The 27,974-nt window shown below is 40.5% G+C and overlaps 1 protein-coding gene across 6 annotated transcripts in view; it reads left to right on the forward strand.

The window, feature by feature from the left end:
* The window catches only part of rimbp2a (RIMS binding protein 2a), a 101,661-nt gene that overhangs the window by 39,037 nt on the left and 34,650 nt on the right, over positions 1-27,974 (forward strand). For all 6 annotated transcript variants that reach the window (XM_049603781.1, XM_049603785.1, XM_049603786.1 and 3 more), the window contains 3 exons: positions 14,187-14,276; positions 17,512-17,634; positions 24,408-24,512. In XM_049603781.1, the coding sequence (XP_049459738.1) occupies positions 14,187-14,276; positions 17,512-17,634; positions 24,408-24,512 (318 nt within the window). The remainder of the gene's footprint in view (positions 1-14,186; positions 14,277-17,511; positions 17,635-24,407; positions 24,513-27,974) is intronic.

Raw genomic sequence — 27,974 nt, forward strand, 5'->3', positions numbered from 1 at the left:
TACTGCTTACCATTGCAGAATTACATTAGCTTGCTCTTTTTAGTAAGGGGATATACGTGCATACAGTAGGTGGTAAGGTTATTTTTCTATATATAGATCTAGACTGTAAACCCCCCACAGAAACCAGCGGTGAGGAAAACCTCCGCCAAGGCTCCGTCAGTGTATTTCTAGCATACTGTACATTTTAGCAACTGTGCAATGGGGTCAGATGTAAATTATTTAGTGCCTTGTGCAGTATGTTTTGCTGCAGATTCAGGTCACGTGAGTGTGTATTCATGGGTATTGTGTGTGTGTGTGTGTGTGTGTGTGTGCACATTATAGAAATATGTGTGGGGGAGTGTGAGCATCTCTAGCCGAGTGTGGTTTTTGTGTGCGAGAGAGTTTTATGGATTTGCTTGTGCTTGAGCATTTATTTGCAGGCTTGTGTGTGTGTGTGTGTGTGTGTGTGTGTGTGTGTGTGTGTGTGTGTGTGTGTGTGTGTTTGTGTATTCTGAGCATGAAGTTCCATCCAAGCATTATGTGAGCATGAGGGTCCATCGAAGCACATGTAATCCCTACCCAGCTCTTGGGCTCCTCATTAGCATTACACTGATCTTCCTCCGAACTTCTTTTGCAGCCCTCTGATATCCTCTGTGTGGCCCGAGGGAACAATAGGTCCAGTTCACATCAAATGTGTTATGTCATCAATGTGACTGGAAGCTTTGCTGCCCACGTCATGGGAGCCCTGTTTCACTCTCACTGCTCCCACAGTATGTACATACAGCTCGCGCACACACTTCAATATGCACATTCCCATGCCCTAATACTCCCTGTGGGACACGTCTCGGGAGAGGCCAGTGTTCTCCCTGGAGGGCGCTCCATTTACAGTACAGCTGGAGCACCTCTACGTATCACATATACTACAAGGTTAATATGCTCACATGAGCTCTCTCTGTCTCCCTGGCTACTTTCACATTGTTTTTAGATGTGGTTTGGACACATAGCAGTTCACATTTGGCATCAAAGTGTACTTGAAATGTCAAGTTTTGACCCTTTAGTGCAATTGTGGGAAAAGAAACATGGAGAAATCTTTGGACGTTTATTAAAGAAATGGTGTTCTTTGATCACGTTTTAAGTCCACAGTCTGATAGCTTACAGCTTCAGTGACCAAAGATGAGCGATGTCACAATTTATGACCAAAATCCATCAATGTGACAGCTGCTACAACCCACGTCTACAAACCAACCAGTCATACATACTATGACATGGAGTGACACAGAAGACAATTGAGAACTAGCGCAATGCTACTGCTAAAAACATTGTAAAATTGACTTTTTGCGTTGCACTCTTTCCCCTGGCTGTGACCTGCTTCACAATTAGCTGGTCTTCTTTTTGTATTTATTTAATAATTTTTTCGTAAAAGTGAATTATTGCTTGTTTATCATTTTGCTACATTTTTAAAACATGTAAATGGCACAAAATATCTGAGTTTCTTGCTTGCATCAGTTTTTTTTAATAATAAAATAATACAGTGTGTTTGATAGACCACCTTTCACAGAAATGAAATTCACAAAGTACAATGAATCAATCAAACATTAAGTCATGCAGTCAATTGAAACAAAAGCAATACAACAATTAACACAAAGCAACAAGGAGAAAGTAAAACAGAGAGCAAATACCGGCTACTGGGGACCCAACAAAGAAACACACCAGGGAACAAGCGCTAGACAATTTAGGGTGACACAAAGGCCATTTTAAAAAGATGGGCCTTCAGAAGTTTCTAAGGAGGCTGCAGACTGTAAGCCTAATGGAAGAGAGTTCCAGTGTTGGAGCCACGACTTCAAAGGCAGTGCCACGATTCACCAGGCAGTCGCCACACAATCTGACGTGCATCAAAACTAATATTGTAGATATTTTAGCCTTTACCTCTCTTTTGGCAAGGCGGTGTATTTCTCTAATAATTTTGGTGAAATTGGCTCTTACTTGAGAAAATAAAGCCATAGCTGTTTGGAAACTCACCTCAGATGTGAGCTTAAAACTTTGAGCTGTGACTGAGAATCAGCTCTGCTTTGGTACTCTGTGGTCACATGTGTTCCTGAGCATCTGTGGAGTCTCAAACAAACAACGCAAGCACTGTATAGACTGTATAAACATTACAGAATCCAAACACAGCTCAGATGAGTAACAGGAGAAGCGACAGAGGAGGTCGAGGAGTCAGGTGAATGAGGATGTGTGTTACGTGGAGGAGAAGTTAATCTCTCCTGACTGTAGCGCCGGCCCGTCCCTGCCTCTCCTCTGTCGTCTCTCCTCCATAAAACTCCGGATCGTCTCCTGCTCTGCGAGAGGCAGGCAGTGGAGTTCAAATGCACGCAGACACACATGGCAGCATGTAGAGAAACCAGGGCGTTTAACAAAACACTAGCTGTTTGATTGTTGCTCAAGAGAAGAGGTGAGAAATGTTTGAAACTACGTATCCCAGAAGGCTTTTTATTTGTGCACGGATTTGAGGCTTTGAACGCTCATCGTTCTCGGTAAAATCTTGAGTATGTGCTTTCACAAAAGACTCTCTGTACAGGGATTCCTTCCCTGTGAGAAAGATTTTGTATGTGCATAAAATTTTTGCTGCCACGTTGACCTGATGTGAAGTCTTCTGGGCTTGAGACATTGTTAATATTAAACGCCTGTGACTGCATAGGCTGGGTTTCCATTCAAGCTCCAGTTGATCCACATTATTAAATCTGCAGGAGTGAGTCACATACTTCATATTCAGACATTTTTTCAAACCTTTATTTACATATCCACCAACAACAGGGGGTTTCCTCAAATTATTAGGGTATTATACGTCGTGAGAATTTGCGGTTTTAACTTAATAGAATGTGTATGTGTGTTTATTATGTGAGGTATTTCCTGCCAAATGAATAATTTTTTAGGGATTTTGAATCCTGAGGATTCAGATGAGAGGTCTGGAACACTGTGGCTGCACAAGAGCTTACGGCTGATGTATGCCTGGAGATGCTAGTTATGCAACTCATTCATGCTTGCATGGACACACACACCCACACACAAACACACACAGGCACACTCATACTCCAACTCACGCTTCACTATATCGATGTTACCCACCGCCATCTGCTCCCACAGTTTACACTTATTCAAAATGGCCTTGTGGGTCTTGTGGTTGTGACATACGTGTGTGTGCTCACATGTAAACATGTACACACATGCACACACAAACTAGACAGCCCAGTCAGTAGAAGAAAATTTTGGCATTGTACATTTCTGCACACCATAAATTTGTTACACTTGGACCTTTTATTTGTATTATATCAATCTTTATATAGCCGCATAGTGTATGAGCTGACTTGTCATTCAGAGGTGGAGGAGATGGTGGATGATGGTTGTATTTTAGTGACCTGTCGCTGTTTCTCCAGTGGCTTTTTAACCCCCTAAGAAGCAGTTGTGTTTTATCAAGACATTTCTGCGTTTCCTTCCAGGATAGTGCCACAAAAAATGGATGTTTTTTACGGAGACATGGCTGCATTTCCTGCTAGGATGGTGCCAAAAAAAAGCGGTTGTTTTGACAGAGACATCACTGCATTCCTGTGGGACAGTGTCATGAAAAGTGGTTGTTTTTGTACCAAGAGATCACTGCGTTTCCTGCCAGGATGGTGCCACAAAAAGCGGTTGTTTTTGCAGAGACATTGCTGCTTTTCCTGCCAAGACAGTGCCATGAAAAGCAGTTGTTCTTGTACCAAGACATCGCTGCATTTCTTGCTGAGATGCTGCCACAAAAAGTGTTTTTGTTTTTACAGAGATAGCCCTGTGTTCCCTGCCAGGATGGTACTGCAAATAGTGGTTGTTTTTAGACAAGACATCACTGCATTTACACCTGGGAAGGTGCCTCAAAAAGCAGACGTTTTTTACAGAGACATCCTTGTGTTTCCTGCTGGGTCAGTGCCATGAAAAGTGGTTGTTTTTCACTAAGACATTGCTGGTTTCCTGCTAGGATAGTGCCATGAAAAGTGGATGTCTGTGTTTCCTGCTAAGATGGTGCCAAAATAAACTGTTTAGTTTTTAAAAAGACATCTCTGCGTTCCCTGCTAAGATGAAGCCACAAAAAGCAGTTGTTTTTCACCAAGACATCACTGCATTTCCTGCGGCGACAGTGCCATGAAAAGCAGTTATTTTTGTACCAAGACATCACTGCGTTTCCTGCTAGGATAGTACCATGAAAAATGGTTGATTTTTATGGAGACATACCTGTGGTCCCTGCCAAGATGGTGCCACAAATAGTGGCTGTTTTTCACCAAGACATTGCTGCAATTCCTGCCAGGACAGTGCCACAAAAAGTGGTTGTTTTTCATAGAGACATTGCAACAGTGCCATGACAAGTGGTTGCTTTTTACTGGGACAATACCGCATTTACTGCCAGGATACGGCCACGAACATAATATTTTCCTTAACATAACCAAGTGATTTCTGTGCCTAAACCTGATCAGACGTTAACCACAGCATTGCTGAAATGTAAAGATTTTGCTGATGAACCATGAACTATTTCGATAATACTTAAAAAATAACATTGAAATGTAAAGTTTTTACATATCCACTACAAAAGGTACAAATGTATCCATGCTTTGCAGAAATGTACAATGCCACATTTGTCTGGTTAGTGACAAATGTGGCATTGTACATTAGTGGCATAGATTAAAACATACATAAAGGAAAATATTTTTGATAGCATGTTAATGAATAATATAATGGTGACATTATAGTAACAATCACATTAAACTGCACTTTATTATAAGCACAAAGAAAGGATGAGCACTACCAAATGATTCATCTCAAATCTGAAAGATGGATCTTTCAAATAAAATGGCACACGTGAACACTCCATGACTTCAGGGTTAAAGGAAGTCACTGTCTGTGAATGTGCTGTGCAGCCATTATAAAGTATCTGCCCAGGTGTCAAGCACATGTTGTAAACCAGCGGTAATGCACAGTGTTAACAGCATTATAACGATTGATCTCAGAATGCTCTTGAGACTTGCAACAGCCTGCCAAAGAAGCGGATGTTTGGCTGAGGATAAAGTGGGATAGAAGTCGCACATTCTCTTGTAAAAAGGCAAACACCTACTAAGCCCTTCAGAGGACAAACTCCGTGTTATATATCAGCTTTTATGCTGCAGTGAAGACCTTGCTAATGCTACACAATAAATCTCCAAAATGTCCCCCATTTTCATAACCAATTCCTTAAGTGGGGATGTACAGTGCCAGTGCTCAGCTGCCTTAAAGCTAGCATCAACCTTGAAGGTGTGTCCTCTTTTGGATACATGACGTTGTTGTCAACCGGTTTGAAATCTATTGTACATTTTCTTACAGTTGGTTTTATACATTTTAGTCCATTAACAGTTGTTTTATATTGCCAACCATTTTCAAACTGTGTGTCTTTTAGGATAGATTTTGTCCCCCTCCAGTCAGTTATTGGTTTCTTTTCATTTCAGTGTGGCACAGGTCTTGAAATATGCTCGAGGTAGGTCATCCATCATTGTGAAAATATACTTGTGACACTACAGCTACATGGTACCACAGCAGCAATCATTTTGAACATGCTCCTCGAGTCAGCTGAGTCTCTGCCCTGTTCTTACCAAAATGCATTGTGTGTATCCTTGAGGTCTAATCATAGACTGTGTAAAATAATAGACATAGCCACCGTGATGTCACTCAATGGTTTGTTAAGTCCTGTTCTGAAGTCTTAAATTTGACATTTTGCCATCTTGAATTTTTTGGAGTCAGAAGTGATGATATTTGGACAAGAGGGTGGAGTTGACAGTGGTGACGCCTCACAGACAGACTGTCACTTAACTCAGCCATGCTCTTAATTTTGCATAACTTTAAACCTTAATAAAATTGAAACAGTCAACCCCCGTACAGTTCAATCAGGAGAGATGGATGGATGAAGTAAAGATAAAGTTTAGTACAGTATATGAGTGAACAGATTATGATTAAGATTAAACAGAAGTCTGGCTACAAAATAAATCTCCCCCATGGAGTCCAGACACTGATAGTAGTGGTGGTGGTGGCTGATGACTCTGAGACTGATGGCTGATGAAGCAGATGAGGCTGATGAATCTGAAGATGAAGAATGAAAGAACCACAGGCAGAAAAAGAACCATATTTAAAACAAGAAGCAGTAAGATGAAAGGCTGACATAGAAAGTGTGTGTCACTGTGCTATTAGTTGACTGTAGAAGAACTGACACAATTGATGACCCTGGATAATGACAGCTAGAAATACTGAGTGAGCAAAGTAAGTAAAACAAGAAAACTATGGTCTTCCAACACATTCTCACTCCAACCTTGTCACATATTGACGTTTGGTCATGGACTTTCAATGTCCAGATACAACATGAAAGGTACCCTGGGTGTGTTGGCTGTTGACGTTCTTGGACACCGTGTCAAATTCTGCCTGTTGCGTGCATTGTCTTCTTTCAAAATACACTTCAGCATGTGGTTAGGTTTAGGCAACAAAAACACATGGTTAGGTTTAGGCAACAAAAGCACATGGTTAGGTTTAGGCAACAAAAACACGTGGTTAGGTTTCGGCGACAAAAGCACATGTTTAGGTTTAGGCAACAAAAACACGGGGTTATGTTGAGGCAACAAAAACACGTGGTTAGGTTTAGGTGACAAAAGCACATGGTTAGGTATAGACAACAAAAGCACGTGGTTAGGTTTAGGCAACAAAAGTATGTGGTTACATTTAGGCATCAAAAGCATGTGGTTAGGTTTAGGTGACAAAAGCACATGGTTAGGTATAGACAACAAAAGCACGTGGTTAGGTTTAGGCAACAAAAGTATGTGGTTACATTTAGGCATCAAAAGCATGTGGTTAGGTTTAGGTGACAAAAGCACATGGTTAGGTATAGACAACAAAAGCACATGGTTACGTTTAGGCAACAAAAGCATGTGGTTAGGTTTAGGCAACAAAAACAGATGGTTAGGTTTAGGCGACAAAAGCACATGGTTATGTTTAGGCAACAAAAGCACGTGGTTAGGTTTAGGCAACAAAAGCACGTGGATAGGTTTAGGCTACAAAAGCACATGGTTAGGTTCAGGCAACAAAAGCACGTGGTTAGGGTTAGGCAACAAAAGCACATGGTTAGGTTTAAGCAACAAAAGCATGTGGTTAGATTTAGGCAACAAAAGCACATGGTTAGGTTTAGGCAACAAAAGCACATGGTTATGTTTAGGCAACAAAAGCACGTGGTTATGTTTAGGCATCAAAAGCACGTGATTACGTTTAGGCAACAACAGCACATGGTTACCTTTAGGCAAAAAAAACGTGGTTAAGTTTAGTCAACAAAAACATGTGGTTAGAGTCAAAGATGATATTTGTTGGACCCATTCACCACCTCTTCCACCAGCCCTACTATCACTTTTGCTGCTCTAACTTTAGTTCCTGTCTTGCCACGTTTCCCTCTACACTGCCGAGCACTGTTAAACTATGACGGCGACCGGCCGCATATCATGTCGACGCTACAGGAAGGCTTCTTTCATCTGACGCCGCAAGTCACTGCCCAAGTGCCAGATTTCAATGATTTGGGAGTGGGACCGGGTTGGGTCCTGACTGAACTTTCACTCGACTGTTGATCAGCAAAATATGAAACTGATGACATGACTGTGTATCATATGGCCCGATTACTTGTTTATGTGCATATGCATTCTTCTACATGTGCATGATAGAAACAGAGCATTGCTAGTGGCCAAAAACTCCTCAGCCTACCTTTTAATTTTCATAGCATACTGAAATGAAGTGAAACCAATCTTTCTAGTGAATCTGCGAAATCAGTCAAAAGTCATTTGGTATGCTTTAAAAAAATGGTTTTAAGTATAATGCAGTTTGTAATTCATGGTACATCAACTAAATCAAAGTTTCAGCTAACCCACATTTCAAAAAAGTTGCCAGATGCGATGCATGCTTTTCTTTTTAGGTTTGAAAACAAAAGATGATTCATACTCCTGAATTATATATGTAAATATATTTAAAGTGTATAATTATATGTAAATGTATGCACCCTAGCTTCTGATATTTCAGGCTTTAATGAGAAACAACATGCAAACTCCCCACTGCTGTTTATTGAGTTGAATTATTGAATCTGAAGGCAGATGCTCTAGTCCCCAGTCCAGTTTTTCCAGCACTTTTTCCCCATCTACAGTTGTTTAAAAGGCCCCAGTTAAGGGAACTGTCCACGGTCCTGACTGCTCCAGACATGAGACAGTGCTGAACAGACAGCTGATGTTGCAGCAGCTATTAGTGATGGGACAACAGTCATGGCTCGGACTCCATTTGCCCATTCTCTAACCACATAAGTGCAGAATAATCTCTAATACAGATACACACAGGGGGTTGCTGGTATGCACACACATTAACTGCAGTCATCCTTTTAAACCACTCAGCACAAAGTTTAGTGGAGAGCAGGGGAGGAAGTTACCTGTTTGTAATATCACAATATTTCAATATGGTTGGAATAATCTGATACAGTAGCGTGAAGTCTAATGTTTGAGGATGAGTTTAAACAACTAGTCTGCGCTGCTGCTCTTAGTATAACTCACAAAGGAAAACAAAGAGGAGATTATGCTTTATCTTTGGGTTGAGAATGAGGTGAGGTCTTTGAACGGAAAGTAAATTTGCCTAATATGATCTCCAAACTTTAGTCATGAACTCCGGTTTAACTTTCACATTGGAGGGAAAAAAACAGTATTATATAGTATGATCAAATGCAACAAAACTTTTATATATTCATTTCTATATATTCAACATGAAGCTCAAATCTTCCCTTATTAAATTTGACGGACACATGGTGCATCTCCGCTTGTCTCTGACTTTACTGGCGCTCCCACGGAAGACAGCAGATGTCGTCGGTGTCTTTCCACCCACGGTTAAGTGGAACAAAGTGTTTCCACCGTGACATCTGATTAATGGCAATCCCCCTGGGAGTTGAGGGAGAGCAGTAGCAATCCTCTACCCACAAAAAAAAAAATCCCATTTAGAGTCAGCAGTAGCCATCGTACAAATCTCTGCACCAATTATTTCATCCTTCACCTATTCTCCATTAGAACCACAGCAGCCACAGGCTTATCCCTGACTCAAATACTATACAGCCATATTTAATATTACCAGTATGATCCAAAACCTGTATTTCTAAATTAAGCAAATCCAAGATCCTGGCCGTGTAATTTTCTGTTGGCAAGCAAGAGACGAGATTTGAACGTTGCAATTAATTCCCATTAATGTCTTTGTTATTCTTCAGTGGCACATCCACAATTCCAAAGCATTAACACTCCTTTAAGTAGATTTGAAGCCATTTACGTTACTGTAGGATGCAGCATGTTCCAGATTTAAAGCCGTCACTGCTGAAAACAGCTATGACGACAGAGGTAAATTTGATTAAACAAAGCTGCATGTGCTTTGTAATGAAGAGGAGGGATATTTTAAGATTCCTACCATTCATGTTTAACCCAGTTTGGATCACTATGAATAAATGTCGTGTGGATCCAAGTCGGTACATCAAATCAGAACCCAGTGGGAAATACCTTAAACGAAATAAACATTTTATATACTGACATCTTGGTCAGATCAAAGTAACTTCCTGGTCTGGTGTGGACGAGAGCAAACAGATTTATATGACACAAAACAGTGGCAGTGATGCATTATATTAACCAGAACCATTAACCAGAAGCACTGCCTTAATCTAATATGCTATAATTGTGTTATCATGGTACAGCATGGCTCCATCCCCTCCAACATGACCTGATCACAATGTGGTCTTGGTTCTGTAACAAACAAATAATTATCTGTTATAATAATAATAATAATTATCTTATTATAATAATCTTATTAAATGATTATCTTAATTACAGTCGTGCTCAGGTGTTTGTTAAAAGTTTGAAAAACAGAGGCTGTGAAAGCTTTTTTTTTTCACAGCTGTAATGGATTCATGGCGACCTTGTCGAACTCGTGAACAGGTGCTGGTGTTGCTGCTCTTCTGTTTGCCTGGAGAGCTGCTCTGTTCAGCTTTGTCACCTGATCTAAGTAGACTCCAATTGTCATTTGTCGAGGTTTCAGCATCTCATTGTGAGCTTTGCTTCATTTGCCTGGGTTTGCTCTCAGAGGCAATTCACTAAATGAGCACATACTGGGGATGTGACAAATAGACGACACGAAAATGTGGAATACTCGCCTGCAAATATTCCATATCAAAACTATTGATTAGGGATGCACCTAAATGAAAATTTGTGGCCGAAGCCGAAGCCGAATAAAATTAAACGCTTGGCCGAATACCAAGTACCGAATACCATTGTTTAGTTTTTCATTAGTTTTTGCAGATGAACCCCCTCCAGATTAGTGTTGTCACGGTACCAAAACTGGGATCCATGGTACGATACCAGTGAAAATATCATGGTTCTGAGTAGTATCACGATGATACCACAGCGAAAATGAGGCAGATATGATATTTTGTCATTTTTTTCATTTTTTGTCATTTATAAAAAGATAAATCACTTTTCTATAATACATCAATGATATTTCAATGGAATAAATTACTTATTGACTTATTCATACTTCAAAAACAGCATCAATGAGTAATGAACATAGGGGGGATCAAAATAAAATAAATATTATGTCTTATTTGTTTATTTTGAACAAAATAAGCAAACAAAGTGTAAAAACAACACTTTTTTTGCTGGGTAAACAGCTAGAATGGTGGGATTGAGCTGGGCTATCCCAGGCTAACAGATTAGCTTTTTCTGTCTGTTTTCAGTCTTTATGTTAAGCTAAGCTAAGGTAGGCATCTCCTGGCCATACTGTAGCTTTGTTCTTTGTGGTATGAGAGTGGTACCAATCTTGTTATCTAACGCTCGACAAGAAAGCCTATAATAAGTGCATTTTTCAAAATGTTTAGCTATTGCTTTAAAGCTCCTCTGGCTAGTTGTAGGAAAGTTACCAAGATTTCTTTTGGTTAACAGTAGTGGAAAGAGCTAGTTTTGTAAGGCTACTGATTTGCGCTCCTACAGAAAATATATTTTTATTATATATATTACATAAACTCATACTCCTGATGCAGATGCTTACTGAAATTGAGACACAGAAGTCGCTTGTGTGAATGCTCAGTAGATTGTGGGACTTGAGAAGCTCAGCTAGAGGCCACAGTGAGCAGAGCAGATTCAGGGCCAGCAGCTAAATTAGTGGCTTTGGGGAGAGAATGATAATCATGGTGGTGATGGAAAGTGCATCAGTGTGTGTGTGTGTGTGTGTGTGTGTGTGTGTAAGACAGAGATAGATGAAGAGAAAAGACAGAAGAGGAAGGAAGAAAGAAGTTGTCGGAGTGAATTAGTCATTAGTGATGTTGAGGTCTCTCCCCCTAGCCTGTCCATTCTTTCTGCACGCACATATGGATCTCAGTTTTCCCACCGCGCACACATTCACACATACACACACGCATGCCACACTTTTCATTCAAACATGGATCTGCACAGATGTCCTCGGAGTGTTGTTAATCCCCCTGTTAGGTTGTGTTTCCTTCAGAGAAGGTCTAATTATCATATTCTTTATATATTCAAAGCAGATTTCTCTGTTTATTTGTGCATATTGAGGGTTTAAATTGGCACAGACGTGTGTGTGTGTCCCCTTGGCTTTGCAGTATAGCAGTGTGTTTACAAGTTGATATGAAGTGTTAAGCAGAGCTGTGAATGTGTGATTCACTGGAAGTAGGAGGAAGTGGAGAAGGAGACATTATTCCTGAGGCCCAGAAAAAGAAGCCTTTAAAAGGTCAGTCGTTGTTTTCTTTTTTTGTTTCTTTCGCTCTTTTGTCTTCCTCCGGCACATCCATCAAACCCTAAACTTTTTTTTTTCTTGCTCGACCTGTCTTACCCTCAGCGTGTCCACCATTTCTTTCCAGTTATCTTTACATCCCTTCCCACCCTCCACACCTCCTTATGGTGTCAAATACAAGGCCATGTCCTGGGGTGTCACAGCACAGAGGACGACTGCAGCTGGCACCTCATGATGTGCCGCGTCTCCATAATTACCAGTCGAAGGCAGGAGAACAAGATCATTTGTGCCTGCGATTGTAGCTAGGTGTGGCTCAGCACACTGGCTGCGCTGTAGTCTGCAGTGATGTGATGCAGCGACAGCGTTACACAATAAGAGCAGCCAGTGAACTCACTCACCAGTCTCTGTGTCTTCCTGTCCTTGTCTGTTCTCTATCTGTGTCTCGGTTTGATTGTGTCTTCCTCCGACAGCACTGGCTGTCTCTCTGCCTGCACACAAAGAGATAGATGAACCTGGCTGGCCCCTCACTTTGCCTGTTTTTCTCTCCTCTCCTCGTGGCTCGGGTTTATTGAGTTCCTCGATTTGTACTGATAAATTTGATCATAACACTCGGAGCTGCGCAATCTCGTCTTGTGCAGGAGCTGGTGTACAGTTTTTGAACTCCTCTTTTGCTTGAGTATATCATAGTAATCAGGCTCCAGAGAGCATATTGCATGTATGTGTGGTGTATCTCAGTGTTTACGAAGTACAGCTCATCTGTGTAGAGTTAAAACGACATAAGACAGCTGTGTTTCATGGAGCTGGAGTTCATCTTTTGCCAGTCAGACTGTGTTTTTCACCAGTTTAGGGACTGTTTGTTCTTTATGAGGGTGAGGGAGGTGGTGCAAAACAGGGGCGGCATGTCAAATAATTGCTTAAACACAGGGTAAAGACATATGTTTTTTATTTTGGCGAAGGGGAAGGCCATAGAACGTTATTGTTGTATGTATTTTAAATGCAAGCTCAACCCTGAAACCCACTGTCATCATAAAGACCGCATGAAAGAATGAGGGGAGTGACTTTACAACTCCAATACCTACATTTGGTGTGAATAAATATTTAAAAAATATGGTTAGGGCCTACTTATGGTGGTCGGAGGGTCATGCATTTCAGTCAGTCACTCAGGGAGGCTCAAGGAAAAATATTTGTAGCTTCAGGGAGGGTCAAGATAAGAAAAAAAAAAGCCACATCCCAGCCACCCATCTTCTGATAAATAATGAACAGTCCCTTACTGCACATATATAGACGGCAGCTGGATTAAATCTTCTTTTGAAGACTGTAAATCTACATATTTCTTATTAAGGAGAAATATATTTAGATCATTAAAACATGTTGAAACAAAACCCTACTGGTTTTGAAGCCACCATTTTATCCTGCCAGACGCAGCATGAAAATAAAAGCTGTTCCGGGCTCCTGTTGCTTTTTGTTTAAAGACAAAGCCGAGCACAAGAACAGGCCCAACTGTTATTATAAATGACTTATCCACATATTATAGTCAGGACGCTGCGAGTGACAGTCAACAGTGTGAGCTCAGTGCACTAGCATGAAGTGGTATTATGTGCCAGGATATGACCAGTCGCAGTGAAATCACTCTTGAATGCTCCGAGCTGTGATAGGAGGAGAGCGTTGCCCTAGTTTGAGTCTGGCGTAATTATGTAATGCTTGAGTACCTGCAGCACCAGCGGCATGACAACTTCTGAATGTGAATCTGGGCAACGGAGAGTGCAGACAGGAACTGCACACCTCTTTTAAATCCTTTTACGCGGCATGCAACTTAATCTCATCTTGAGCTCGCAAGGTTTTTACTGACATTATGCACTCATTTGCTTATTTAGCATTCGACTGACACACTCAGCGCTCTCTCATTCTGTCCTTTCATCTCCTCAGTTTGTTTCTTGTTCCTGAATGTTTCTCCCTCAAACCTTTCCCCACTTCCTATTCCCCCTTACCACCATCCAGCCGCCCCAGCTTCCTTCCTCCAACCCTCCATCCCTCGCTCTCTGAGTCTCTTTCTTCCTGTGCCCCTCTCTTTTTTTCAGCTCTCCCCCTCTGTTCCTAATGCCACATACCAAATGGAGGGTGACAGTATGCAGCTGTGGGTTTTGTCCTCCAGACAGCATCTTAGAGAAAAGCTTAGCCCCACACACACATGCGTACAGACGGAGGGAGGGATCGGCACTAACCTGAGTCTTTCATCTGTCGCTTATATAATAGTTTTAAGATGGAGTTGCGCTGTGTGGTTTGCATACGTGATGCAGTCAGACATGGAAGTCTTTGCAATGAGGAAGATGGTGAATCATAAAGTAACAACACACACTTTCCTTTGTTTGTTTCTTTAGAAAGCAAAGCTCCATGCTGCCTTGCAGGAGAAAAATCGTCTGAACCTTGAGCTGATCAACCAACACCTGAAGACGTCCAAGTATGACCAGGTATGGCGTTCACCCGTGCAGTGTGCAAGCAAGGACACACACACACAATGATGATCAATGGTCAACCAGGCCATGATCAATGGTAAAATCTATTGCATGTTGCACCAGGGGCCACACATCACATGCTCACGTCTTGTAAATGGCTGTGACATCAGTCATAGGTTTGTGTCTGCGATCCATCTCTGCAGATCGATACACCTGCAGCCTTGTTATCATCATTATATACTGTGTGTCATTAAGTGTTGCCTCTTTATATTCTTTATGTTGCTTTTTCATGCACAGGATGTATACATGTACCATTAATGTCATGTCTTATACGCACACATCAGCGCTACGTTTCCTTTCCCTTCATTATGTCTGTACTGGCACAGTCCGCCAGCGTCTCTCCCACTTCACACATGCACCCATAAACACGCGCACAGACCCAGACGGAGACAGTCTGTGATGGTAGGCGATTAGCTACCCTGGCGCTAATAGTGACTTTCACAGAGGGGGCAGATTTGACACGTGTCCAGGGACTCAGCTTCGGAGCTTTTTGCTCCACCATGCCACACAAAAAGATGCCATCTGTGCGCCGACAAGGTGGGCACGGAGATGAAAAGGAAGTAGGGGCAAAAGTTTCTTCAGTCCCAACAGATATACAGTAGGAATTAGTGCGACTGGCGCGTAAGGGCAATCTTGGCAGAGACGCAGGCGGCATTTGGTGGTGGAATGAAAGAGGGGAAAAGAGAAAGATGGAACATAAGAGTGAGAAAAGAGGAGAGGAGAAAAAATAAAGTGGTGATATTAGAGAAAGTAATCACGAATATAAATTGAACTTTCTCTTAAGTCTACTTGTCAAAGTTCAAGAGAATTAACTTTATTTTTTACAGTTTCAGAAGGAAATCCGGCTTGTACTGGACTCAAAGAAATAAAAACAAGCAGCTTATCAGAATCAAAGCAAACATTTGGAGACAGAAACCCTCAAGGTATACAGGCCTATACCCTCCTAAAACCACAAACCAATGGAGACTGTCCTGCCGAACATCACCAGAGAGCATCAGAGCAGTCCAACAGTCATCAGTGGCCTGGCTAACAGTGACCACAGCGAGCTTGGCCTTTCCACCACAGACACAGAAAAGATGAGTCAGTTTGTTGCACTTAGCTGCATCTTGCACTAACAATTTTTGCTTTTTAGCTTGTAATTTTTTTTGCACCACACATTTCTTTTTCTCTTCGCCACTTTGCTAAGTGCTTTTACCACAGGAACTTCAGACAGATGGAAACGCTCCAAGATGAAATTTCCTGAGTCAATCAGATTTCAACAAAAAGAAGATCAGGCATAATTGGGTGGGGTCACTCGTACCCCTCTCCCCTTTAATATCGGAAGTATTAGTTTGGCTCAGTCTGACTGAACTGAACTTCCTGATGGCCAGTCCGTCCCTGGACTCAGTGTTCATGTTATTGTGTCCACAACTTTACAGATTCATTAATGGTGAGTCAGGGTGCTGCGTCTTCACCTTTCCAGTAATTTCAGTTTTGAAGAAATTTGAACATTACTGATTAAATAGTACTGCTAAGGACAGAATATTTATGAAAGGAAGACACTAAAATACTAACATTTATTTTTTATAATTCAAATTTCTGTTGATTTTGTTTAGGGTGGTACATACCAGTTCTACACATCAAATGAGATATTCAATTTTGACAAACAAAAATAAAAACCCAGTCCACCAAAAACAATCAAAATAACAAAATTAAATCTGAATAAATAAACACATTAAAATTAATAGTGATAATAATTTTAAAAAATGAATAAATACAAAAATTAGGCAGGGCAAAATGAAACAAAAATCACACTTCCAGAACCCGAGACAATGCAAAATAATAGTTAGTGATCGCAGTGAGCATGGATTCATGAGAGGCAGTTTTTGTCATATAGGCAACCCATTCTTTTACTTCTGGGGTTTCGATGACTTCCAATATGAGTATTGTTCCTTTTACACATTATGCACTTTTGGTCTGACTGATTTCTTGATTTGGGCGGAGGAGGCGAATTTCCATTTCCGACTTCCGTTTATATATAAGTAAATACGCTGAACCATTGCGATGGATTCAGAGTTTGCAGTGACGCCAATTATGTTCCGCCTCGTTAGTTCACCGCACGGAGCGTTTAACCTGGCAACAACTGCAGCCAGCTCAAATGTGATTGGTCAATATCACGTGGACTACAAACAGTCTACAATCGGAAACCAGGGCTCTTCCACTCTTCATTCGGAGGCAAAATCTCCGGGGTTTGCCTACAGAGAATGTAGAGTCTGTATATAGAGACTAACGACTGTCAGACAGAATTTTTAACCATTGCTCTTAGTCCAGAGTACGCCCTAGGTCTGTCTGCCATATTACTTTCAAGCTATCACAATTATTGCTGAGCATACTAACACATGGTTTTATTACCAGACAGCTAATTTTAATGTTTGATTTAATGTCTTATTTTGTGTTTTAGTATGAGTTTTTTTTACCTACCTAATTTAATTTATCATGTAAAGCATCTTTGGGTATCGAGATAAATGATTATTGTCCGACGTGATACAGCACAGATGGTACCAGAGCTCCACCCATAAACTGTACAATGTGAATGAACTCATTTCCTTTGCAACAGTCTAGTTTTGAGCACTTTGAGTAAGGGAGCTTATCTATTGTACGGCCCTCTCTTGTGCTAGTTAATGAGATGATTGGTGTACGGCCGAGGGACGGTTCTGCTCAATCCTGTGAGACAACCTTTAGAGGAACCAGCTTAGCTAAAGGCCCCTGACTGATGAGGGAACGAGAGGCAGAACGCTCAAGTCAGCAGCTCTGTCTCATCAAGGCTAAATTGAAATGTGCTGATTAATTTCTCTTCAGACTGTGAACTCCCCATCAACCCTCAAGCAAAAAAAAAGAACAGCCTCTATTCATAAATGTAAAAAGTAGGTCTACTGCAAGAACAAACCTCATAAAAATTGCATGCTTGTTTTTCTCTCTAAAAAACAGAATAATGGCTACATTTTGAAGCTCTTCATGTAAAAAAAAACAGAGAGGAAATAAAAGTGTTTCCCCTCACTTTGTTGTGTTTTTCTGTTTGTCTGTGTCTCCGCTGACTTTTTTACAGCCTTTTATATCCATGTTGTTTATAATCCTCTTAACCTCCTCTTGCTCTTTTTATCTTTTCCTTGTTCCTCCCGGCCGTGCATCTGGACTCTTTCTGTTCACGTAGGTGCGATCAGACTATGACCAGCTGAGACAGACCTTTGCTGTAGTGAGCCAGGAGAGAGACGTGGCCCAGCAGCAGAGGAGCCAACTCCAAAGCAAAGTAGAGAACCTGGAACAGGTTCTAAAGGTGAGACGTCACCACAAAAATGTTTGCTTTCCTCCCATATAAGCCTAAATACAAATATCACTTAAAGGGGACCTCTTATTTTCTGTATAATCTTACAGTGTCAGTTGTTTGGATCAAACGTGGTTGGAAATAATGAGGTAAACGTGTCTGAAAGTAATCCCCGTGAGCATAAATCTCAAGCATCAGACCGTTCTGAGTACTGTTTCTAGTAGTTTTTTCTACTTAAGAGACAAGCTAATGTCAGCTCATGACAGATCTATCCATGATCATCTTCTCCAGGCATGCCCCTGCAAGTTTTTACATTACATAGCCTACACTGCTACATATAGCGACGCTCTAAAGTCAGGGAAACATGTAATCTTGATTGCTGATGTTATTTATTTCTCCCTGATTTCGGATCATATTCAGCCAAAGATTTTGGTTTAGATATGTTATCTGGGTTTTTTTTTTTTTTTTACACTAGGAAGTGCTGCTATACTCTGATACAGTCATTCCCCGGCTGCAGTGATGGGGCAGAGATGCCAAGATGTGGAAGACCTAGAAATGCTGACCAATCAGAGCATACTGGGCTTTTTCGGGAGAGGGGTTAAAGAGACAGGCACTAAAATGGAGCATTTCAGCATTGAAAACTGTACATTTCCTGTGGAAACATAAGTGTATTTTGGAAAGGCACTATGTGTGTAACAGGCTGAAGTTGACACATTGTCCTTGAATGTCCACAACAGACATACCCAGGCTATGTTGCATGTCATGTGTAGACATGAAAATTCCACGCACAAAGCTTTGATATGAGACGAAGTCTAAGTGAGAATGTGTTGGAAATACAAGTATGAACTTAAAAATGAATATAATAGGTCCCCTTTAAGTATTATTTTATTAACTCCAGCTTTTTTTCTTTCCATTCATTTTTTTCTTTCTTTCAGTGTCTCTTTCGTCCACCAGTATTCTTTTGTGTGTTCATAATTAAATACTTGCATTTTATGTTCTTTACAAGTGACATGATGGTATATATTTCTTGTTATAATTTAAAGTTTTATTACGTTTTTTGATTTTATGACCAATTATACATACAGAACATATTCTCATACAATGGTTTGTATGATATCCTACGAATTACCACCCCAAGAATAACGTTATGTACTTAACGTAATGTTATGTACTTGTTCGTATGACAAACAACTAAAAGAAGCAAGCATGAAATTACATATACACATATATACATATATAGCAGGAGATTGGTGTTAAACTGTCAGTGAATTTATATTAAAGACGTAACAAAATATTCACATAAAGAAAAAGGTGAAATATAAAGAATACAAACATTAACTCCTAACTATTTTGTACACAAATTTTTTTGAAGTACTGGACTCATTAGCCCTCATTTATGAAAGAAATGTATGACAGAAAACTGAGCGTACACTAATTTACATGCTTAACTCGGCATTAACAAGTATTTAACGTATGGTTATGTACTTAATGTTAAAGTTATTGTGGTTTGGTTTAGAAAAAGAAACATGGTGATCTGTACCTTAAAATGACTCAAAGGTTGCTCAAAGTTCACATGGTTCCAAACTTGAGTCTCTGGTGGAAAGTCCTGTGTTTTGTGACCGCTCCACCACCCCCAACCTGCCTCCTTATAGGACTGCTTCCTTCTTTACTCAGCACATTGGTGACGTGATTGCAGCCTTCCCAAGTACATGGGTTATGCATGAATTACTGGCCCATAATGACATGCAATATGTACAAATTTTGGTGCTACACTTTTTGCAAGAAAACTAATGAACAGTGCATGAGAACAGCCTGACGTACAGTATGCTTGATGACCTCTTTACATTTTTGATAAATCCTGTCCCTGCTTTCTCACTAAGAACAACTTTGAGTGCTGAATCATCTTTACTGTGGCACCGTGGTAGTTTGAGTTATCTGGCAAAGTAAGAAGTAAAAAAGACCATGTGTCCTGCTCCAGATAATTTCATAATGTCAGAAAACAATTGTGAATATTGTGGGAGAACTCAGGAGTTTTTCAGCACTAAGTTTTACCTGAAGAAACATAAATCGTGGATTATCAAAGGACTTCATTTTGCCATTTTTTATATATCACCCCAAGGCACAATTTTCCTTCCTCTCCCCACAGAAGTGAGATTTAATTATTTGCAGTTATGGATTAAATTATGAAAATTAATCTAAATTTAGTTTAGGAATTGATACCATAAATCTGGAATAGTTTCCTCCTCATCACGCCCATTCTTTGGTGGAGAAGACCACTGAGTAATATATCTCTAAGGCAAACTCTACATATCTTACTGCTGAGTAGACAAAGCAGAAAATTTAGGAAGACCCATGTCTTAACTCTTTATCCTCCTTCATCACCCCTGATTCTATCTGCCCACTTATTCAACGACATACTGTATATCGCAATATATTTCTCCAGCGCTCCCATCTGCGCTGGTTCATCCCTCGTTCCCTTCAGCGGTGCTGCTCTGATAAAACCATTCATCAGATTTGGAGATTTTTCAGTCCCAGTTTTCGCCGCCTCTTCTGGAAATATCCCCCGTTTCCCATGTGTTTGTTTTCAAAGAAAACTTTAGAAGGGAAAGTGATGCAACTCGCGAGGTGAAGTGTCATCGGATTCATGGAGAGGCTCTTTTTTCATCGTGTTATGGTCTGCCAATAGTAATCAGACACAGTCTCAGTGCGCCGTGAGAGGCACTCTCATTACAAATCCTCGCCTCCCTGCATCTCCCATCGATTGTCTGTTTGTCAGGATATTTGAGAGAGAAATGTACCCATCTGAGAAAAACTGACCCGCTCCCTAATACAGCAAAGAAAGGTTTGTCACTTTCTCATTGTGTATTGATTATGAAGACAAAGAGACTATTTAGAGAAAATTACACAGGGCGATGTGGGTGGAGAAAGCAGAGATGGAAGAGACAAAACAAGGAGAAAAAAAAAAACAGAAAGAGACAGGCTTTTTTTAAAGGCTGCTACATTCAAGCTAATGAAAAACAGCATATGTCTTGTTTTTAAGTTATATAATCTGGTAACAAAAGAGTTATTGTCCTATAGACTATGGGGGAAGTAAGACACAAATCAGCCTCAGCACATCTAAATTCTGGGCCTTAACATCATACGAAAGGTGTAATGCAACACAAATGTATAGTGGCTTTTAGATAAAGTGTCATGTTACAGGCATGTTACATGTTAAGCAGCACCAGTAGCCTTTAGCTGCTTGCCACAAGCAGAGATGAGGGGGCTACAGAGGTCAGGTAAACTCCTCGTTCTAACCTTTAGATTTCTTTAACCTTCAGACTAATACTCAGCCCCAGCTGATGTTGCCTCATGTGACATCCCTTTAGGCCTGTGGTGCCCAACTGGTCCAGTCACAGGGTCCAGATTTCTCCTTAGTCATTAGTTCAAGGTCCAAACAGTTTAATATATTCAGCATCATATTTGCATTTGGCCATGTCTTCAAGCTAGTTTGCTGTCTCTGTCAAGTAGCCGTCTATTAGTAACTCACTCTGCAGCAGGAAATGGCACTTCAAAATAAGGGCTCTGTGCCGGTACTTTAAAATAAAGTCTTTTTTTTTTGTCTTTCGTTGTCCATTCACTTTTGGGCTGTGACCCCCCAGTTGGGAACCACTGCCATAGGCCATTTATCAGACTTTGCACAGCTCCTTTAATTTTTTTTTGTCAGAAGTACAAGGATTTAAATTAAATATGTATTGTAAATTACACAGGTAGAAAATAAAAAGAGATTCTAAGTAGTGCAAGTTAAGACGAAAGGCATGCTGTGAAAAGTGTAACATATTAAACAGAATAAAACAAGAAAAACCATTTTACTTCATAAATCATTTTTAACATATACAGCAGTGCTCCTCAGGACCTGTAAAAAGACTTGATGTGTAAAATGAGTGGAATCCCCCTTTTCAGTCTGATTCCAGTCTCAGTTTTTAGGTCTCAAGTGTACAGGTTAACATGGCAGTCAACATCACCACTCTTAAAGATTTTTGTCTTCTTAAAACACAAATTGCCCTTTTCAACATGCTGCAGAGCATCTCCTCTTGTATTAAGACTTTAGTAATAGGAAAGGTTTGCAGTAGTGTAAGGGTTGGTGCAGCAGGTTTGTGTAAGGCAGGTTGTTAGTTTTAAAGGGACAGTTCAACCCAAAATCAAAAATACATGTTTTTCCTCTTACCCTTATTGCTATTGTCAGTTTAGATTGTTTTGGTGCGAGCTGCTGAGTGAGATATCGGCCATAGAGATGTCTGCCTTCTCTTGAATATAATGGAGCTAGACGGCACGCAGCACGCAGCAAACAATACATCTGAAAACCTCAACAGCAATGTCTCCTCCCAGAAATCATGACCCGGTTACTCAAGATAATCCACTGACCTTGTTGTGAGCAGTTTCAAGTAGGAACTACGTTCCCTCTATCAAACCACACCTATCAACCATTTCACAGCGCAGAAGGAAACGTGCATCTACTAGGGGTGTAACGGTACACAAAAATCTCGGTTTGGTACGTACCTCGGTACACAAGTCACGGTTTGTCTTTTTTTCGGTACAGTAATGAAAAAAATAGACAACTGTTAAATATCTTTTACTTATTGGTAACCTTATTAAAACATACCACCACAGCAGTTAACTCTTTTTACACAATTTTTGAATGAAACAAATATATACAAAATCCTGCTTTTTCACATTGTTTGAATGAAAATAGAAATATAAAAGTGAAAATAAAATCCTGCTGTTTTTTTTAACACATTTTTTGAATGAAAAATATAAATATAAATTTCTGCTTTAACAGTTTTACTCAGTTAAAATAAAAAGTATAGTGCAGCTGGTCAGCTTTAAAGCCTGCTCAGATTCAGTTTTACTAGGAACTTACTTAGCTTTCCCACTTTGTTAAAGTGCAGTAAACAAAACATGCTTATATCTAAAGTGCAGCTTAAACAGTTTTACTCAACTCCAGTGGCGTTGTTTATTTCTTTAGCGTGATGGTCAGGGAAACACTCCTTCTTTTTAAACGATGACGATATCGTAGTTTGCACCAGATTGCTTTTTCTAATCGTGCCGTTAACATTCAAACTCGGGTGGTGTCGCTTTAGATGCATTAGCATGTTAGACATGTTTCCAAGTACATACCCGCCTGCTGTTCTGCAGTGTCAGCACACTGCTTTTGTCTTGTCCACTTGTTTATTTCCATCTTGGTATTCTACCCTGAAACTAAAGTGTTCCCAAACGGAGGACTGTTTGCGGGTGGGTCTTCAGGTTCGTCAGGCTCACTTGCCATGTTGTCAAAATGCGAGAATGCGCTGCACAAAGTGAAAGCGGAGATTTACGGGACTCGGTCCGTCACTCAATTATGTCCGTCGGGGAACTAGATATTTTAAATGGTTCGGCTCGCAAAAACAGAATTAAAATAAAACAAAATAAAATAAAATAATATCCTGTGCCCAATAATTCGGTACAGGGTTGTGCCGAACCGAAAGTCGCGTACCGAACAGTTCGACACAAATACATGTACCGTTACGGCCCTAGCATCTACTCATGGATGAGAGGCTTGCACTTGTGACAGCACAAGATGTAAAGATTGATGGTGTTCTCCTTGGCTAGGCTGTAACATCAGCTAGTTCAGTGGTGCTAGGTGAGCTAGCAGTAGATGCACTCTTCCTCCTGCAAGGTGATACGGTTGGTGGGGGTAGTTCAGTTGAAGGAAAGTATATCAGACCTGACACTGCTCACAACAAGGTCTGCGGATTATCCTAACCAGGTCATGATTTCTAGAAAGAGACATTGCTGTTGAGTTTTTCAAATGTATTTTTTTTGGCACTTTGAGCACCACAAGCCGAATGCCATCTAGCTCCCCCTTTGGGAGAAGGCAGACATCTCTGCAGCCGATACCTCTAACACTCTGCAACTCACACCAACACAATCTAGATTGATAACTAGCACTACGGGTAAGAGGAATATATATATATATATATATATATATATATATATATATATATATTTGATTTTGGGTGAACTGTCCCTTTAAACCAAGTCTGTTTCTGTTTTAACGTGACATCACAGAGAGGTTGCTGAAAATGTAGGTGAGTTCACCAAGCCCTCCCTGAATATCCTAGAGTTATAAAAAAAAAAAGTAGTTTTCGCTAAGGCTCCAGTGACAGCCTCAGCCAGCCCAGTCCTCTGCAGCTTAGAACTTCTCCCTCGATTATGCAAAGCAGCGGCTGCCTGCTCGGGACACCTCGAAGCCACTCCGGGAGGTAAAGAGGCTTTTCTTTTTTTTTTTTTCTTTTTTTTTTCAAGCAAGAGAGAACACAGAGAGAAAATGATGAATGTCAGAGCTTTTTAAGCTGTCTTTTCTTCTTAAGCTCGCAGAAACATCTTATGGCCTTAGCGCTGTTTCTGCAAGACGTGGCAGCCAGTCGTGACTCCGCGGGTAGATACTGTATAGTCATGACTCGGCTAATTTGGGAAAGTGTAGATTTGGGATCAGCGTGGGTGACCATGCCTGACAGCTTTGTCTGAGTCACTTCGGAGTGTACAGTAGGTTGCATCTGATAGGTGTACATTACAAATTATATGGAAAGCTCATACTGTAAAACACTCTTTGCTTCCACTGTGAACTCAACACTTGAATGCTTTTGATCGGACTTAAAAGGAACAGGTCAACGTTTAGGGGAAATGGGATATTGTCAGAAATGATCTTTAAATAACATCCTTCAACATTACCACCTCCTCCTCTCCCTCTGTCTGTGTCTCCCCAGCATATGCACGAGGCTGTAGAGCTGAAGCAGCAGCTGCAGATAGAGCATGAGCAAGCCTTGGTGGCCCTTCACACCAAGCAGAAGGAGATCAATCAACTGCAAAAGGTACGGCCATATGGATAAAGGCACAAATACAAAATTGGACAATGAAAGCTTTGGGTTTTTTTTATACTTTTCACATAACCCCTTCTTTGTCATTGATCTTGTGATGAGAGCAGTGATGAAGTGAAGCTCATCATTCAGTAAATGATGTGTCAGTAGTCAGTTTGTGCTGAATCACTGTCACTGAATCGCTGTTACTGTATCAGAAAATATAAAGACCTCAGAAAGCCGGCCAAAACATCAGCAGATTTTGACTGGAAATGCAGTTTCAGCTTACAACAGCTTTCATATTGTTTGATCGTTGGATGAAGAGCTCCCTGCTAAAAATGCTGCCTTTCTAGTTGTTGATAAATTTAAACACCTTGTGAACATCTTTCAGCGTGCAGATACTCTTTTTTTCTCTCTGTGTTGTATTCTGCTGTCCTTTTAAGACTGGGATATATTCTTACCCTGTTCAGAAAGTGATCAAATACAGCTTCGATGGGCTTTTGATTCTTGTGAGGCTGTTTCAGTGGGTAGGGTGCTAAATTATCTGCCTTACTTTTTTACCAAGCCTGACCCACATTTGTGGCTCAAATTGATGCTTGTATATGGAAATATAAAAGTTTCAAGGTTCTGGATGCAACGTTCAGAACATAAATAGAGCAGCAGAACACTATTTGCTTTGTAAAGATTAAGTGGAGTGATGGCGTCCAGACAAGAGAATGAAGTCATGCTCCTTCTGCGTGTGTTGTAGTCCGAGCTTCTCTGTAGTTTTAAACTGGTGTGGCGGTGCGTGTGCATCGCTGGTGCTTTGCACTGTGCTCATACTGCGGTTACTGCCAATATCAGGACAGTGTCATTGCAGAGGCAAAGCGCTTACCCTCTGACTCTCCCATAGATAACACCATTAGCTCTGTCAACAGTGTTGTTTAGCGCAGTGGTTCCCAACTTGTGGGTCGCAGGTCCAAAACTGGGTTGCAGGTCTGTTCTGAATGGACCGCAAGCGACTCACAAACGTATCAAGTTTGTAAAAAACACCCTATATTGTTAAGTACTGTGAATTTCCAGCACAGAGCTTTTATTTTGAAGTGCCATTTTCTGCTGTAGAATGAGTGACTAATGGACAGCTACTTGACAGAGACAGGAAACTAACTTGAAGACATGACCAAATGCAAGTATGACGCTGAATATATTACACTGTGTGGACCTTGAACTGATGACTAAAGAGAAATCTGGACCCCATGGCCGGACCCATTGGGAAGTATGGTTAAGCGTTGTTAATTGACTTAGCACTGTTAGCTCAGCCACCTCCATGTTTAGAACCGTGTGCAAACAACTCATACACGCTCAGAATTTCGCACAAAGCTCCTAGGAGTTAAATACACTCAATCTACCCTGATGTTTCACATTTTTGAGGCTTCATTTTTAATTGTTAAATGGACAAATATTTAATTTTCTAAATGTAATTCTCTGTTGCAGCCTTATTTCCTCTTAACAGGTTATACATTATACAAAGATAAAGCACAGTGGCTATTTTTTCTGTCAGTTGTTGGTTCAAAGAGAAACAAACACACAAAAATGTATCACTAATACATTCAAGCACTGCCTAAGTAATTTGTACAATTACACAAAAACATTTTTAGTGTTTGAAACTATGCTTTTACATCTGCGGCCAGCCTCTACACAGACGCTTACTCTAAAATAAATCACTTACTGTTTATCAGAATCGTGCCGTCAGGAGTAAGCATCTCTTCAAGTACTAGTGCTGTGATCAACCAGTGAGCCTCTGCCAGGGTATTGGGTTGACAGTATGTCAGCTGTGCGCTGTCTATTCAACCAAATGGACTGTGATCACAGTGTCAGCTGTCACTGTGTGTTTCTGTGTGTTCGCTACAAGCTCGGGTTCAAGCTGACCAAGAGCATGAGGAAGCGGTGCACCTGTTAGAGGTACAGTACCTTGAATAAACACAGATCTTTAGCCAGCTTTACCTCAGTGTTAGACAAGAGACAACCTCCAGGGCTGAAAAATGAAGCCAGTGCAGAGGTGCCTAAAACTGCAGTTCCTTGAATGGCCACTTGAGGCTGGCTCTAAAAGTGAGTCATTCCCCATAGACCTCAATGTTAAAATGCCCAACTTTACAGCAGAAATAAACACATTTACAGCCTGATTTTTTTTTTTGAAAAAAGAAAAAAAGAAAATAATTTTTGGTCTCTTTAGCTAATTTTTTTACTCATGACAACTGTCTGGGAGATGTGTTTTTATATAAGTCACCCATTCACATTATATTAAGGCTTAAAGTTATGCAAGGGGCTGCTTTGAGTGACAGGCTGTGTTCAGGGAGTGTCCTCGGGCTCTCGGTCAAATCCACTCCTCACTCCTCCACAGCTTCACCCTCTGTCCAAATATGGTCATTTCTGGCTTTCTGGCTGTTACCTCTCTTAAACATAGTTTAGATCTATTTTAAAATGATGAAATAAAACAAAAATTTATTTGGATGTTTCATGTTATATTGGACAGTTGTGAAATAAGGAAAGAACTATAATAAAAAATACATGGAATTTTAATGTAGTTAAACTGAAAAATGCCACAAATGTACTTTGTTTGTACCTGTAACTTCATTTTATCTGTAACATGAAAAACAACCTGATATTATAAAGGCCCTGCACCACTGAAACAGGTGTTTCCAATTCCTCTGGCTAATTGCACCTCTGCTGGGAATTGACCGCTCGTTAAGCCCTGCCCTCCTTAGCTGCTGTTGCTATGCCTGTCAAGCTTTCTGTTATTTTACAACATAATGAGGCCCAGATACACCAGTTGAAATTTGAAGGAGTTTTTGAAACAACATGTCCTTGATTTCAGATAGAGGTAGACAAAAGCAGGCTTCTCAGTTCTTATTGTCTTTGGCAAATGATAACTTTTGCCGGCAGCATGTCCCAGTCCTTACCAGTTCATGAACCAAGAAGAAGACAGGTAAATAAAGAAACGGCATTCTAAAAAACTACTTAGTCCCAAATATTTTAAGAATGGTTTGGAAAAATGTTAGATGAAAGTAAAATGTAGTTCCCCCGTAAAAGGGACTGTTTACCTCAAAATCAAATATACATATTCTTCCTCTTACCTGTCGTGCTATTTATCAGTCTAGATTGTTTTGGCGCGAGTTGCTGAGTGTTGTAGCTATCAGCCATAGAGATGTCTGCCTTCTCTCCAATATAATGGACCTAGATAGCACTCAGCTTGTGGTGCTCAAAGTGCCAAAAAATACATTTAAAAAAGTCAACAGTAATGTCTCTTTCCAAAATGTATGACCTGGTCACTAAAGATAATCCACAGACCTTGTTGTGAGAATTTTCATGTAGGGACTATTTTCTCTTTGCTAAACTACACCCGCCAACCATATCACTGGGCAGAAGGAAGTGTGCATCTACTGCTAGCTCACCACTGAGCTAGCTAACATTACAGCTTGGCCAAGTAGGACGCCATTA

The sequence above is a fragment of the Epinephelus fuscoguttatus genome, linkage group LG18 (genome assembly GCF_011397635.1).
Source record: "Epinephelus fuscoguttatus linkage group LG18, E.fuscoguttatus.final_Chr_v1".
NCBI lineage: Eukaryota > Metazoa > Chordata > Actinopteri > Perciformes > Serranidae > Epinephelus > Epinephelus fuscoguttatus.